At 41.2% G+C, this 16,600-nt stretch overlaps 1 protein-coding gene across 4 annotated transcripts in view; it reads left to right on the top strand.

Moving 5' to 3' along the window:
• The window catches only part of DOCK8 (dedicator of cytokinesis 8), a 194,651-nt gene extending 180,338 nt beyond the window's left edge, over positions 1 to 14,313 (top strand). For all 4 annotated transcript variants that reach the window (XM_054688877.1, XM_037491968.2, XM_037491966.2 and 1 more), the window contains exons 44-48: positions 1,685 to 1,921; positions 4,746 to 4,889; positions 6,143 to 6,249; positions 13,174 to 13,344; positions 13,793 to 14,313. In XM_054688877.1, coding sequence (XP_054544852.1) covers positions 1,685 to 1,921; positions 4,746 to 4,889; positions 6,143 to 6,249; positions 13,174 to 13,344; positions 13,793 to 13,853 — 720 coding nt within the window. In that variant the 3' untranslated portion in view covers positions 13,854 to 14,313. The remainder of the gene's footprint in view (positions 1 to 1,684; positions 1,922 to 4,745; positions 4,890 to 6,142; positions 6,250 to 13,173; positions 13,345 to 13,792) is intronic.
• The last annotated feature ends 2,287 nt before the right edge of the window (positions 14,314 to 16,600 follow it).

Below are 16,600 nucleotides of genomic sequence, written 5' to 3'. Positions count from 1 at the left end.
ATATTCCCTAGTCTAGGCTTGAAGCAATAACTGTGGTAAAATTGAGCCAAGCTTCATACAGAAATGTTTGGGATCCTAGAAGGACAGGACTGGCTGTGTGCCCATGGTGATCTGCACATAGCACAGGCCCAGTGAATCACCCAGGACATCCCTGACACAGGCGCTCTATTGTCCCTTAAAATGCCCAGGGTAGGTTGTGAGCATTTAAAATGAGAATCTGGGGCCTCCCCTGGTGGCGCAGCGTTTGAGCGCTGGGTTGTGAAGCTGCCCACAGCCTTTGCAGCGCCAGTTCAATCTCCAGCCGCAGGCGAGGGTCCCACATGGCGCACAGACCTCTCCTGCCGCCCACTGCTCCCCTCAGCAGTGTATTTCATCAGTCTGCCTGTTCTGTTCCCCGCTCTGTCTCTGGTGAATTCTCTCACCCTCCCATGCTTCTGACTGTACCCAGTGCTTGTATAAACAGATAAATAATCTTTAAAAAAAAATAAAATAAAATGAGAATCTGAACCCAGAATTACAGCCAGATTCATCACACTAAATAATGATCAGGTCTGAGGTCACTGACCTCACCCATCTACTTCAGTGGGTGTATGTTGCAGTCTATGATCATTGTCATCCTTTTTTAAAAAAATAAATCTTTTTTTCTTAATAAGTGCTCTTCTTCTCAGTGTGTATGCAATTTTTAATAAGGTATGTGCAGTAAAATTCACTCTTTGAGTATCTAGTTCTATGAATTTTGACAAACACAAGTAACTACCGCCACAATCAATATATACAAGACTCTAGCACCCTAAAACATTTCTCCATCCCCCTTTGTAGTAATTCCTTCCCTACACTGTCAACCCCTGAGTCACTGATCTGTATTGCGCCACTGTACTTTTGCCCCTTCCAGGAAATCATGTATATGGAAGTATAGGCCTTTTGAGTCCAACTTCTTTGATTTTGCAAAATTGCTTTGATATTCATCCATGTTGTAGTAGTTGGTGTTTTCTTTTTTTTTTTTTTTTCCATTTCTGAGTGGTATTCTATTGTGTATATCCACCAATATTTGTTTATCCATTTCCCACTTGAGGGACATTTGGGTTGTGGCTAGTTTTTATCTATTATGAATAATCCTGTTATAGACATTTGTGTACCGATTTTTGCGTGAACCGATTTTCATTTCTCTTGCATACACATAGGGTATACAGTTAGTGTAATTTAATTCTACAAGAAACTCCAACCTGTTTGTAAAGTGTCGGTGCCAGTTTGCATTCTCACCATCAAAAATGAAGGTTCCAGCTGCTCTGCATCCTTCCAGTACTTGGCATTTTCAGGGTTTAGTTCAACTATTCTAGTCAGCGTGCATTTCGTTGTCCTTCAAAAGCAAGTTTGTCTCTCTTGAATAGCCGTTTGCAAAACCTCATACCAAGTTTCAGTTGGATATTTAGCTTTCCCAGGAGGTAAGGCTTCTGGTCCCGACTTCACAGTAGCACATTCCCCTCTGTTTCTCACCGTCCTTTCTCTCCCTGCAGGAGGAGAGGAGGGAGGCTGGTGGCAACAGTCTCCCCTGATGCGCTCAGCTTCTGTGGCTTCACAGCCTCAGAGGGGTGGTGCCAGTTCTTTGTCCCAGCACGCCACGCCAGAGCGCCCTGGGTGGCTGTTTGCAGAATTGCTCATCTCCTTCCCGGCCTTCTTCCCTCAGGCCTACATACAAATCACGTTCGTGGAGCCCTACTTTGACGAGTATGAGATGAAAGACAGGGTAACCTACTTTGAGAAGAATTTCAATCTGCGGAGGTTCATGTACACCACCCCCTTCACCCTGGAGGGGCGTCCCCGGGGAGAGCTGCACGAGCAGTACCGGCGGAACACGGTGCTGACCACCAAACACGCCTTCCCCTACATCAAGACCAGGATCATCGTCATCCAGAAGGAGGAGGTAATGCCTGGAGGGAAGGGTGCTGGATTGAGGCCACCCCTCACCAGAGCACCGGGTGAACTCACAGGATGACACACCAACCTCCTACACTCTCCTTCGTGAATGATGGGAGTGAAAACTAAGAAAAGACGCACTTGAAATATTTTAATGGTGCTTACCCACTCACTCTCCTGTGCCAGAGAATCCCATTTCAGCAGCAACATGTCTTACTGCACTACTTTATTTATTTTTTTAAATATGTATAAGGTTTCTTTTCTTATTTTTTTATATTTTTTATTTTTTAAATATATTTCTTACATCATTTTTCATTTTTGCACAATGTATGCATTTTCATCTTGGCAGCACTACTTTAAATTTAGCACTTTCAAGTTTTATCTTCAATATAAGTGTGTTTACATGATAATGTAACTTATGCCCTATTTAATAACTATAATATTTAAGATATATTTTAATTATAAAGATATATTTGAAGGGTTTTTTTTGTTTTTGGGGTTTTTTAAAAAGATTTATTTATTTATGCACACAAGAACTGGGGTACAGGCCAGAGGTACAGGAGGGCGAGAGGATTCACCAGAGACTGAGTGGGGAGCAGAACAGGCAGACCAACTGGAAACACTGCTGAGGGGAACAGTGGGCGAGACAGGAAAGGTCTGCCACACCATATGGGTATCTCCCTGGCCAGCTGGGGCTCAAACTCACGCTTGAGAGGCTGTGGACAGCTCCACAGCGCTGTGCCCTGTGCCACCAGGAAGGCCTGAAATTTTAATAATTAGAAACAGGACCAGCTCCAACGAGTGTTAGAAATAGGCTGAAGGAAGGACACCTGGCAAGGGAGACAAGGGGTCCTGCTTAATTCTAACCCCAGCTTCCTCGCGTTACCTTTTCAAACTACTTATCTGCATTCAGTTTCCTCGTCTATACATTGACATGAAAAACGTCTTCATCTTCTCTGATTTTTGTGTACAGATTTTACCCTTTGTAATAAAACTAAACAAGAATGCCTCATAATCTTTAAATTTAACGTACTGTAAACACTTTATTTACATTTTATTTAAAGTATTAAGCTGCATGTACACTTCTTTGTCATTCTGTTTAAATCAGGTCACAGTTTTTGCTGTGATTTTGATTTGACTGAACACAAGTCATCATTGTCACTCTTGCATAAACCCCACCCACGTTGCACACTGTCCATGAGCTTTAGTTTTGGCTTCTCTAGAACAGCAAGCACTTACGGATCCTTATTAAATAGTATGAGGAGAACCCTTCTGGGATTTTAATGATTTTTTTTTCCCTGCCCCTAGCCTTTTACAGTTGTCTTATGCACACCTAATATGACAGGAATCTTTATAGCAACTCACTTTCATTATGTCTTGCCCAAGCACTGAGCTTGGTTTTCATAGAAGCAACTCTTTTTTTTTTTCCACACCCATAGTTCATCAGCTTATGCATTATTTAATTAGATTAAATCATTAAAATAACGAGTATAACAGGCATAATCAAGTTGGTGAGCAAACACGGATGAATTGTGGTGACTACATACCTCATTGGGCAGAAGCAGAAGTGACTTGGCTCGAGAATTCAGCAAGTCAACCACAACAGAGTGGGTTTCTCAGAAGCCACACAAAGCCTGAAAAAGTGACTCTGTTAAGAGGAGGCTGGTTTGGAAGTCATCTGCTATGTTTGTTTTGGACTTTGAACACTAGGGTGTGTATACATAGCACCATAGCACAGAAATAAACTTGTGGTCCCAATAAGTCCTCACAACTTTTTTTTGACATCTGTATTTCCCCAAGAAACTCAATGCATTAGTTGGTAGTGCTGCTGTGACAAAGCACCATGAGCTGCATGCTTCAAGCAACAATATGTCTCTGTTTTCTTGGAGACATGTCTCACAGTTCTGGAATCCAGAAGCTCAAAATCAAGATGTCATCAGGGTTGGTTTCCTCTGAGGACCATTAAGGAAGGCAGGCCTTTCTCCTGGCTTTTAGCCAGACACCTCTCCCTCTGTCTTTTCAAATCATCTTCCCTCAAAACATGTCTCTGTATCAAATTTCCTCTTATTCTTAAAGAGACATGAGTCATATTGAATTAGAGTCCATCCTAATGAACTCCTTTTAACTTGATTACTACTATAAAAACCCTGTCTTAGATAGGATCACATTCTGAGGTAGTAGATTAGGACTTCAGTGTATGAATCGCCAGGGGAGGGCTAAGAATCCACCCATAACGTTCAGGAAGGACCTGATACCAAACCAGTAGAACTTAGCAACTAGAGATTGACCTTTAAGAGAATTCTTTTTACTAAGAATTCATCTTTAGGGTAAGAAGGCAAAAATGATGCCAAAATCTTGTTATAGTGTTATAGTGGGTAGGAGTATCTCAAGTTCTCAGCTTCTAGTAGCCTTCCCAATTATAAGTTGAGTAACTTACCCAATAACGGTAGAAAGGAAACCTGACTGTAGAAAGAACAAGGACTTTGAATGTAGACATCATGGTGGTCAAATTCTGGCCTCTCCACTTACTCCTTATGTCACTTTGCAGCACTTAACCTGACAAATCCCTCTTTACTATAAAATGGAAAGAATAATGAGGTTGTTTAAAGGAGGAAATAATAAATGTGTGTAAAGTTCTTGGAACATAATAAGTACTCAAGAAATGTTAAGTACTTCCTTTCTGTTAAAGCTGTCCAAGCTATTTTCAATTATTTGGAAAGTCTCTTTAGCTGCCTTTTCAAATCCAGTTTCCCTTGCTCCCATAGTTCCAGGTTTGTCCATGGCTTGTAAGACCAGACAATGAGATGCCTATATTTTTGTCTTATGTTTAGTTTGTTTTGACACCAATTGAAGTTGCCATTGAAGACATGAAGAAGAAGACCCTGCAGTTAGCAGTTGCCATTAACCAGGAGCCCCCTGATGCTAAGATGCTTCAGATGGTGCTACAAGGTTCTGTTGGAGCAACTGTGAATCAGGTGAGCAAAAGGAGCTGGTGGCAGCTCCTCTGGTTTTTACTATTTGCCTACAGTTTCCTTCTATAAGTTGATGAGGAGCCTGGTGAACATATAAATGATGCTTCTAAACTTAGACTGGACACTTGAAAGGTTTAAAAGAATTTGAGGAGGCCTCATCTGCTTCATGTAACAATCCAAGTAACAAACATATTCTAAAGAAGAGTAACCCATGTCTAAGGAGTACCATTTTCTCAGCGAGATCTTCATTTGGGACTGACCTGGCAACAGAACCCAGATCTGGAATCCTGTTGAAGACTGCTTAGTAGTGCCCAGTTTAGGCAGAGTTGTTGCTGAGCTTGAGACTAATGTAGGAATACCAGTGGGAGGTAAGAAAGCATATAGAACATGAAACCCCCAGATCTGTCACCAGATGAACCCAGCATGGCTGGGCCCTACTAACTAGGAGTGACCTGGAACCAGGCTTCTTGGGCTACTTCAAGCCAGTTTGGATATTTTCAGACTCATTAGAACTCTAACTCCCAAGCTCAGCATTGAAATAAACCAGTCTTAGAAGGAGGAAGGTTACTGTCTGTCTCTGGACCTCCTTAATTTCCTATCCAGGTCCACTCTTGTGCACACCATCCCAAGGAAAATGTGAATGAATAATTTGACTCTTTCGTAGTCAGCACGACTGAACTCCCCTGTAACAATTCTGTGTCCATGTAAAATCAAGGGAGCAAAAAATAACAAGTGAAGTTGTGACTACTATATTTCCAAGATCAGAGAATTTTAAGAAACTTTTGCTTTTGCAAATTCCAATCCTTTGATGAAAATGGAAGATTTTTAAGCCTGTCACCATGGACCACATAAGTAATCATGCCAATTCCTGCAGAAATGGTGCTCAGCACAAGAACAACTAGAAAAGTGACCAAGACTGGATGGATCAAGATAATCCCCATTTCTAGAAAAGCAACTCAAAGCCTATATGAACCCATTGATATCTGTGTATTGCATTTGTATATAAAAGGAAAACTGTTAGTAGCAATTGATCAAGAAAATAAATTTATACTTTTGCGTATTCTCCTAAAATTCCAGATTCCTGCTAAGGAATCAAAGTTTCCTGAAAAGTTCAAGACCTTCCGTGGTTGGTTTGTTTCATCTATCTACAAAATGAAATGTTCCAATGAGGAAGTCACTCCAACATTTTCTCTTATGCAGTTTAATTCCCTTTCTAATGTCAGTATTGGTTTGTTTGTTTCTTACTTTTCTGTCAGGGACCACTGGAAGTAGCCCAAGTGTTTCTGGACAAAATTCCAGCTGATCCAAAACTCTATCGGCATCACAACAAGTTGAGATTATGTTTTAAGGAATTCATAATGCGGTAAGAAGGGAAACGGTTGGAAAGTCAGTAGAGCAGACCATAGGTTCAGCATTACCCGAGAACTTGCTGGAGAGGCCCATTACCAAGCACCACTAAAACCTACTGAATCAGAATCCTCAGAGGTGGCACCAGCAATCTGTCTTAATAACAAACCTTCCAGGGTATTCCTGTACAGGCTCAAAACTAAGAGCTGCTGCATAAAGCACCTGTATCACCACTAAGTAACTAAGCCTTAAACTGTAAAATGCTTTCGTGTTTATCATCTCACCCATGCTTCACAGTCACATGGTAAAACAGGCATTATCATCATGCTCATTTTATAAAACAGAGATTCAGAGATTAGAGCTTTTTGACTTAAGGTCACACTGTCAGTTAGTAGCAGAGCTGAGTTCAGATCAAGGTCTTCTGAACCCAACAAGCCACACTTCCTTCAATGTGCTGAAATTCCACTGATGCATCAGAGCCTGAGAGGTTCTGGACAGTGGCTATTTCCCATGTCGTGCAGTGACTTAATTTTATCTTATCTTCTCCTTCTTCACAAGCTTTAATGAAGCCTCTAAAGAAGACATACTTTGCCCTGCAGTGAATTACAGATGCTTGGGGGGTGTGTGTATATGAACACACACATACATACACATGCACCTACACACAGAAATGATGATGTCTTGAATTGTTCCCTGTATTTGCTAACAATTCTCACATTACACTAATGCTAAATTTTCTTCCATAAGTAACATATTTTCATAGAACAAAACACTGGAAAACTATTTTGGAAATTTTGGAAGATTTATTTCTTTTCCACATATCTGCACTTATAATTAGTTATAGCAAAAGACCCCAAAACTCGGCATTGGCCAGGCCTCTCTGAACCTCGAAAGGACATAGAATGTCTCATGCACATACTGTGATGCAGTGTGAGAGGCACTGTGAGAGGACCTGGTTCTGCTCTGATGACAGGACACAGTGCAGCATGTGCTGAGACCATGGAATGCACTAACTATAGGCCTATAGAGTCAGAAAAGAACAATTGGTTACAGGCTGTAGTGACTGGGAGGCTTTGTGGAAAGCATCACTTAGACCACATCTTGAATATGTAGGTGGAAGTAAGGGGTAGGGGAGAAAGGGAGCCTTTCCTGGTAAGGGAATCTGCATGCCCACAAGACTCACAGAGGCAGGATGTCCTTGCTGCCACTGGGCTCCTCTGAGTGAGCAAGAGCAGTGCATTCTCCTGAGCCAACTAGACAAGGCGGGTGGCATTCATAAATGGGGCTCTAAATAGAATTTAGTGAAAGGAAACTTGTTAAGATAAGTGATTTTTGTTTCTTAGTTAAAATGTGCTTACTAAACATCTCCCAGGCCCAGGACAAGTGGCTACAAAGAGACACAGAGTAGATTTAAAACTAATTCCTGACAAGACACAGAAAAGGAAACGGATGTTCCTAGAGATGGTCCTTTATTCTTAACAAAGTCAGACATTAGACTTTTGATGGTGATTTATCTTTCTTCCCAGATGGCCTGAAAAAATGCTGGATTTTCAAAATCAGATTCCTCCTTTAGCATGCTATACTCCCTTCCACTGGTGATTGACATGGGAAAACAGGTTGTCAACTCACATTTTCCATCTTTGGGTTGCTGTGTTGGTTTAGAAATGCCACGAAAGTATTTATCAGAGCCTCTCAAACTTCACTGTGAATATATGTCTGTGGGATCTTGTCAGAATGCAGGTTCAGATTCAGCAGGTCTGGGGTGCACTTCTCACAAGCTCCCTGATTACCCTGAGGCTGCTGGATGAGACCAAAATTTGAGTAGAGGCTGTAAACCTGTAGAGGTGGCTTGATCGCCTCCCTCTCACATTTCTCTTCCTCCCCTCAACCCCACTGGCTTAATCTTTCAATCCAGCCCTTTTGTCATTCACCTACTTTTCTTTCCCTTTCCTCAAAGTGGCAAATGTGTTCAAACTGCTATCCTTTTGAATCACAGATGTCAGTTCAGTTATTCATTCAGCAAACATTTATTGAACCCATGTTTTGTGCCAGGCACTGTGCTATAGGTGTGTGATAAAGTCCCAATTCAAGTGAGACAAGACCTCTTAGCAAAACAATTGTGCTTTTTACAGTTTCATTTCCCAGTGTAAACAGTGGTGCACTTTCCTTCCACTCTATGCCACATAAATCAGAAGTGGCAGGAGAGATGTGATGGAGGTTTCATAACTGTATAAATTCAATAAAACACATCAGACTATACACTTACCATGGATGAATGTTATGCTATGTAAATTGCACCCTCAATATAAATAGTAGATGAGGCAACCTTCCATTCCCCCATTACCTAATTGGTTCTCAAGCCCAATCAGCAAGTTTACAGTTTTTTAATGAAGAGGGTAACTGTCTTGTCAGTTGTTTGCACCCGTGTGTTTTCTTCCCTCACATTCTCCCCTCCACTTTCAAAGAGTAGAGGTGACATAGGAGTGGAGAATGTTTGGGGGTTGAACAGCTCTCAGATTTTCCCTTGGGTGAGCTCCAGCTTCTCGGTGTACTTGGGCTGTAGGCTGATAAGCCCTGATTTCCGGAGGAACATCAGTGCACCTTCCAGTGCTGATTGCTGTAGCGGAAGTATACTTACTTTGCCAGGCACACTGCAGCTGGAACCCATCACTGGGCAGTGGACTTTCTGACTCAGCTGTAGCCAAACCAGATGCAACCATGAAGAACCTGACAGGCTGACTTGCTGCAACTGATGGGTATCCAGCCAGACCTGCAGTGCATAGGATGGTTGCCAAGTTGGGACCTCAATCCTTTCTGCCTGTTCCAGAGATAAGAAAAAACACCTTCAGGGTTTCAGTAGCCAAGATAGAGAGATACAACATTCTGTTTCCTTCCTGTGTTCTCCCCCTACCCCGCCACCAAGGCACCCAAACCATTTCAGACACTGAAATCTGCGCCAATCTATGTCTTTAAATGTTCTTTTATCTCTTCGTCAGCTCAAGCTGGTATAGCAAATAACCATATACCATAGACTGAGTGGCTTGAACAATAGACCTTTTTTTCTCACTGTGTTGAAGATTGGGAGGGACTCCCTTCTTCTTGATGGGGTGTGTGGCAAGGTTCCGGAAGAGCAGGTAGCATGGGCAATTACTGCTGTGTCCATTTTTGAAAAATACAGTCTGGAGCACTTCAGAAGCACAGATCTACCTTATTACCACAGCTTCTCATGTAATTCTCCTAGGGAATTGTATGAGATTCTTATTGCCATTTTACAGATGAGAACACAGGATTTCAGTGGTTAAGTCATTGTGGCAACAGGTTTCAACCCCAGCTCCATCTGGTTCTGGGCACCGTGTATACGATCAGTATATGCTAACTGGCTATTATTGCTTCTAAATCCAAAGACTCAAGAGAATTAGAGAGTTTTGTTAACTGTTGAAGCTTTCAGAGTAGACCCCCGCCCCCCCCCCAAGTTAGCAGTTAGATCCTGCAGGGCTCTTGTAATCTGTTTCCAACCAAGATCCCAAAGTCACCCTGAGACAGGTTCATTTTACACATGGGATTGCTCATGTTAAGAAGAAATTAAATAATGATAAGGGGGTGATGTAGATTTCTTTGGATTCCAAGGCTAACCATATCACCCTTTCTTGTCCTTTCCCCAAAACGTTTGATATGTAACTCCAGTTATACTGCTTTGTTTCAATTTAATTTGCTTCAATTAATGTGAAACTTAAAAGATCAGTGAAAATCCAGGTAAGGGAGTTCTTTTGGCTTCTGGGTGAATTAAATTCAGTCATTCTTCCATAGCAGACCAATTGTGTGATGAAGCTGTGGTCATAGGTTTAATTTTGCCTATGCCAGCTTCCTCCTGCCCCGTACTCACATGCCACCCTCCTGGCCTTTGTCATTCAGAACGTGTGTTCAGTGCCCATAGGAGGGATTTGGCAATGAGGTCTGGGTGTCTCCACAACTGGCTCCAAATCTAGCAACACTGTTAGGAAAACAGTGCAAACTACATGGATCACCAGAATCATATTCATTTGAAGTTTAATAGAATTATTCCTAATTAATGCATGTCAGCTACGTTTCAAACATTATGTTGTCCATTTAATGTCTGTTGATTGATAAGTTCCTTAGGGTAGAACAGTATAAAAGGCAAGACTTTTCATGTTTAGATACATGTAGGAGACCATGAAAACACTAGATTTAACAGTGTGTAAGTCAAATAAACACGATTTTTTTAAATTTTTTTTCCTGAAAGATAATTTTTTTATTATTTTTAATTTTTTATTTTAACATTTACCATTTTTTACATTTTTTACACAATATTTGCTTCCCTTACCCCCTCAGATTGAGTCCCCATAGAATCTCCTTCCCCAAGGCACCTGTGCACCATCACCACAGTCCCCTGTGCTCCTCCCTCCCTTCCTCTCATCCCTTCCCCCCTCCTCCCCTGCAGGATGTCTCTGGTTTATAATTGTATGCTTTTGCTTTATTATGTTTTGTATTGTTGTTATTATTTTTTTACACTCATGTCTTATCGGGTTCCCCTATACTCCTGCTATAAATGAAACCATCCAATATTTTTCTTTTTCTGTCTGGCGTATTTCACTGAGCATAATTCCTTCTAGCTCCATCCACGTTGCTGCAAATGGCATGAGTTTATCTTTTTTGATTGCTGACTAATATTCCATTGTGTATATGTACCACATCTTCTTGATCCAGTCATCTATTTTGGGCATTTAGGTGGTTTCCAGGTTTCACCTATTGTAAATAGTGCTGCAACAAACATAGGTGTACAGGTGCTCTTTTGAATCACTGTTTTTGTGTCCTTTGGGTAGATCCCTAGAAGTGGAACTGCTGGATCATATGGTAGCTCCATTTTTAGTAGACTGAGGATCCTCCAGACAGCTTTCCACAATGGTTGGACCAGTTTACACTCCCACCAGCAATGTCAGAGAGTTCCTTTTTGGCCTCATCCTTGCCAACATTGTTGTTGCTTGTTTTTTTGATATGTGCCATTCTTGCTGGTGTAAGGTGGTATCTCAGTGTGGTTTTGATTTGCATTTCCCTAATTATAAGGGATATTGAACATTTTTTCATATGCCTGTTGGCCATTTGCATTTCCTCTTTGGAGAAATGTCTTTTGAGTTCTTCTGCCCATTTCTTGACTGGATTGTTTATTTTGTTTTATTGAGCCATAAATAAACACGAATTTTAAATAAAGATATGTCCTCTTAATCTTTATAGTCTACAGATTTGTCACTATGAGACTGGGCATAGATCTGTTTTCACTGAGTAGAGGATTCCTACCTGTTTTCACTTTGGAAAAGTATCCGCTATTATCTTTTTTGATATTGCCTCTGACTTACTTTTCATTCTCTGAGAAGTTCTTCTAAAGGTGGTCAAACATTTCCATGATATCATTACCAGGCTACCTAGCCATTTAAAAATATTCTTAGCTTTTTTTAAATCTCTTTGGTGATTTCTTTAGAATCGTCATAGAGTTCATGAGTTCTCCAGTTTTGGCTGTTGTTTAAACTGTCTGTTGGGGGTTTTCCTCTTCATTCGAGTGAAGTACATTTTTATTTCTATTTTTTTTTCCTGAATGTTTCTTACCTCTTTGCTCATACTCTTCCATTTTTTGAATCATGAATTTTATGCCTATAATTTCATTTTTATATCAATGTTGCTTTTATATTGTTCTATGACCTCTGATTTTTAATGGGCTAATTCTTCTATTTGTTGCATCTCATAGTTCTCCCTCATGGTGCTTGTTTTCCTCATGGGGTTTGTCACTTTTTTACTGTGAGCTCAACTTTGCCAGGGTTGGTCTTTCTCTTGGAAAGCCCAAGTGCCCTGGTTAAGAAATTGTTCCTCCAGAGCAACTTTGTATGTCAGGACCCTAGATGTTGCTGTAAGATGTTTCTGTAACCTTGGTCTTGTTTTGAAGTTAATTTCTTGCCTTGGAGCACCCAAAATAGAGGAGTGTAAATTTGTAAGTCATTCCCATGTGTGGGACAAGTCTGAAGTTTCAATTTCTCAAGGTGACTTTCCCATTAGTGGCTCCAAGTTGATGACAGGCTTCCATCCCACTGCTCTGGATAGTTGGCAGCATTTTTTTCAGACACCTTTTCATAGATGAGGCAGCTGTTCAAGGTGAAATATCCAGACTCCCACTTTGTTCTGGCCAACACTACATCACTTCTCTTGTGTGGGCATTGAACTTCCCTCTACCCAGCCACCAGAATCTATATGCCGACTTGAAATCCTACGTATGGTTCTCCTGAAGCTGCCTGCTATCACTTTGATGTTGATTTTTCTCTTTTCTGATACTTGGGGCTTCTCATTCTCATTTACCAAATTTTCTGCTGTGCTTTCTTAGCACATTGATCAGTATGTAGAGGGAAGGGGCAGAATGGCATTTGCCCCATCTCCCATTTTGCTAGAAATCATTTTTTAAAATAGGTATAACAAGTTCCATTCTGCAGTGGCCTGAGTTTGAATCTCATATCAACCAGCTCTTCACTCTGGGCACGTTACCTAACTTTTTCTTAACTGCAGGGACAAAATAAAAATAAGTGCTGACTTTCTGGGATGATTGGAAAAATTAGCCAGATAATACATGTAAAATTCCTTGCATAGTGCCTGGTATAATCAGAGCATCAGTATTGCCTGGGCAACTTTTCAAAAACAGATTCCTGGGTGCTAACCCTTAGATTCATATTTAGATTCTCACTTAGAAAGTCTGAAGTGGGATCTAAGAATTTGATTTTTGGAAAGCTCCATTGGTGATCCTGACTACCCATCAAATTGCAAACATTCCTGGAGGTAGTCAAGAATTATTAATAGTATAATGACCCCCAGTTTTCTAAGTACTTCAGACTAATATGAAATAAAGTCTCCTTCCTCTTTCCCTATCCTGATATTTGCATCTCAGATGTGGTGAAGCTGTAGAGAAAAACAAGCGTCTTATCGCAGCAGACCAGAGAGAATACCAGCAGGAACTCAAAAAGAACTACAACAAGCTTAAAGAGAACCTCAGGCCAATGATCGAGCGGAAAATCCCAGAACTGTACAAGCCAATATTCAGAGTTGAAAGTCAAAAGAGGTAAGAACAGGGCAGAGGAGGCTTCTTTCTGGGGGAATAAAGGACAGGATGTGGGGGCCCAGCAATCAGGGCAGGCCTTGGTGCAATTTGCAAGCTGCAGACCCTCTGAGGCCTGGGAGCGGGCTGGCGTCAAGGAAGCCAACAGCACATGATCTGTTCAACCTTTATCCTGATCCTCCCCATAACTTCTCCTTGACCCACCTGGGATCCCTTCACGTTGGCCTTCTGCCGGTGGGCTTCCCAAAGCCCAATTGCTGCCTATTTTGTTTTGTTTTGTTTTGTTTTGTTTTGTTTTGTTTCCGGCTCAGTGTGAAGGGATTTCAGCAACCTCACTTATTTACTGAGTTCCCCATGATCGATGTCCTTTTATAGTGGGTGATTCTTACCCCCTCTTTGAAAGACTAATTGATGTTTTTTGCCTCTGTCCTTTCTCTTTCATTAATTTCAGAGACTCCTTCCACAGATCTAGTTTCAAGAAAAGTGAGACCCAGTTGTCACAGGGCAGCTAAGGAAAGCTGTCTTCAATCATAGACTCACCCTGGAGAAGGACTCACTGGCACTTAAAGGATATTTGCCATGCAGAACAGATGCCAGACGCCCTGACCAGACAGCACTCTGCAAGCTTTGAGATCCAAGTGCCCAAGAGAATTACACCCAAATAAAATCTGTGGCCAGATTGTGACCATACTGGGGGCTGGGCATGGTGGCAGATGATTAATCTGGGAACGGGAGGGATGTTTGTGTATTTATTAAAGCTTTTTTTTATACAATATTACTCAAAAGAAGGCATAAATCCTATCTCCTGCTGAGGGGGCAGTCACTGTCTGCCTGAGAGATGACTTCTGCTGGTCCTTATTTGGATTTACAAGATAAACCCAAATTGTCTGAGGAAAAATTGAGCAATTGTCCACCAGCCTATTCAAAGTGAACCACATTCATCCCCATTTTACAGGAAAGGAGGTGAGCTGATAGGAGGGCAACCTATTTTCAATAAATCTGTGAAGGGAGGCCTTGCTACTAGTCTTAAAATAATGATTGTTGGAAATTTGGAGGCAGGTTAATTATTGATAAGCTTGTTACCTTTTGGTAATGGTGAACTGTTATATAGTTTTGCTTTTTTTTTTCTGTATAGGTCCTGTCATGTTAAGTTAACAAGCTGTTTATAGAGCAACACACTCAAAACACTGATTTAGGCAAGACATGGTACTCATGGCTTTTGTCAAACAGGCCATGTGGGTCACACTTCTTTTGCAATATTTAATCCCGGTGGTCCCGAGAGAGAACTTCAGGATATTCCAGAACTTTTTGTTTATATTGTCAGAGATGCATGAATTATATTCTTAAAGAGGGCATTTTTTTTTTAATTATCAAAGTCTAAGTGGAAAACTTTTTGTTTTTTAGGGATTTGGGGCAGAACTCTTTTTAAAGAATCTACACTTAATTGCTTTCCTAAATGAGTGAAGATAACATATTTTAATTCCATACATTATCTCATAACTTCTGCTTGGGAGATACAGAGTGAGAACAAAGTCAAACAGCATTGTTCTTGCCCACCGCCAAAGTCTCTCAGTCTAGTGAGCAAGGGCATTTGTAGGTATCTAGCCATAACACACGGCTAACTAGTACAAACCCTATGGGATGTAATTTTTTCTGAGTCTGACCATCATTGTCAGCACCTATTGTATCCTTCCCTAAAACAATAGGGTTAGGTGTTAAGTCATGTAGGGCTGACTTTTAAGTCCAGGAGCCCTACTAATCCTGAAGACCTAAGACATCCCTGATGAAACATCTCCTGCTTTTAGATACTTACTGTCTCTCTTTTTTATTCTCCTGTGTACCCCAGGAGGTGCTACGTGCTTCACAAGAGTAAATTGGGCCTTTTGTTGCTTGAATATTAGAGAAATCTGATCTTCCATCATAGTCATTTTGATTTTACTTTGGAAAACCTTTCTGTGAAAACTTATTGGAGAAATCTGGTTAGCTTCATGCCTCTGCTCCGTTAGCAAGGTCATGGCAGAGATGGAATAGCATGTTTTGCTGCAGCAGTAATTGCTCCTCTCATGTGTCTGCCCAAAAATGGTGCAAATGACAAAAATCAGAACTGTAGAGCTAGGGCAGGGAGGGTCACTGGGAGAAGAGTGAGGGCAACCAGAAAATGGAATAAAATCAAGTTTGGGTGGGAAAAGCAAAGCATTATCTTTCACTCATCACTGTGTCCCAGCAGTCCAGTCGATAGCGCCACTCAATGAATGTTTGTAAATGACCAAAGTAATGACCGAAGGCGGCCATCAGCAGTGATTTCTGGCAGACAGTTCCTGAAGCTCTGGATTTAAAACAGCATCTAACAGAGGACAGAAGATTAGGACCAATTGGTCCTGGAGGAATTGCTTTCCGTTCACTCTTGACTTTACCTGTCATTCATGTGCGGGCAAGAATGAAGATATTTTTCCCTCTTTTCTGTTGCTTTCCCTTGAATCATCTTAGACCTATCCTTAAAAATCTTAAGCCCAAGCTCACAGAGCCTGATTTAAAAACCAAATATATGATGGTCACTCAGTTTTCAGTCATGGAATTACTGGACATTACATGGTGTAGCCTGAAACCCAGTTGGGAAGCTCTCCATGTTCCTGATCATCCTTGATGTGGCACCCCTGGGGGCAGCACTGCTCGTCCTAAAATGATGCTACTGAATCCAACCCAGTTCCCACTTTGCTGATCTTTGTGCCACTAGCTGGACAGTGAAATGGCTCTCACTTTCGCTGTTTCTCATTAGAAGACAAATCATTGGTAGCATGGAGAAGGGAGTAATTGTCAAGGTGGAAGAGCTCTAAGGATGCAATTGAGAAATCACTCTCCTGTCAGTATGCAGTTCCTTTATGTGATGGGAGAACATGACCTGGACACACAAAATGTTCTCTTCTTCAACATGATTATCTGGTTATTAGTGAGATAATAAGAAAGATTATGTGACTGCCAAAAGTCTCTGGACGAAGGGCCAATAGTCCTGTTTTCTTATTCTTCCACTTTGAAGTCCTTAGGTAACTCTGGCCAAGTCATTCTAGTCTGAGCCTCAGCTTTCTTCACTGTGAAACAGATACGAGATGTTCCTTCTTCCAACCTGCTGAAGAAACAGTGAAATCATTAATGCATGGAAAACGTTTGGGGAAACTCAAAATTGTTGCCCTAAATGTAAGTGAGCACTATGTACAACTAACACCTCCAGAAAGCTTAGCCAGTTTCCACTGTTGTATCCGCT

This window comes from Talpa occidentalis, unplaced genomic scaffold (genome assembly GCF_014898055.3).
Source record: "Talpa occidentalis isolate TD23 unplaced genomic scaffold, MPIMG_talOcc4v2.1 talOcc4.7, whole genome shotgun sequence".
In the NCBI taxonomy this organism is placed as follows: domain Eukaryota; kingdom Metazoa; phylum Chordata; class Mammalia; order Eulipotyphla; family Talpidae; genus Talpa; species Talpa occidentalis.
Note: the sequence above shows the minus strand (reverse complement) of the source record. Positions and strands in the feature narration are given on the sequence as shown.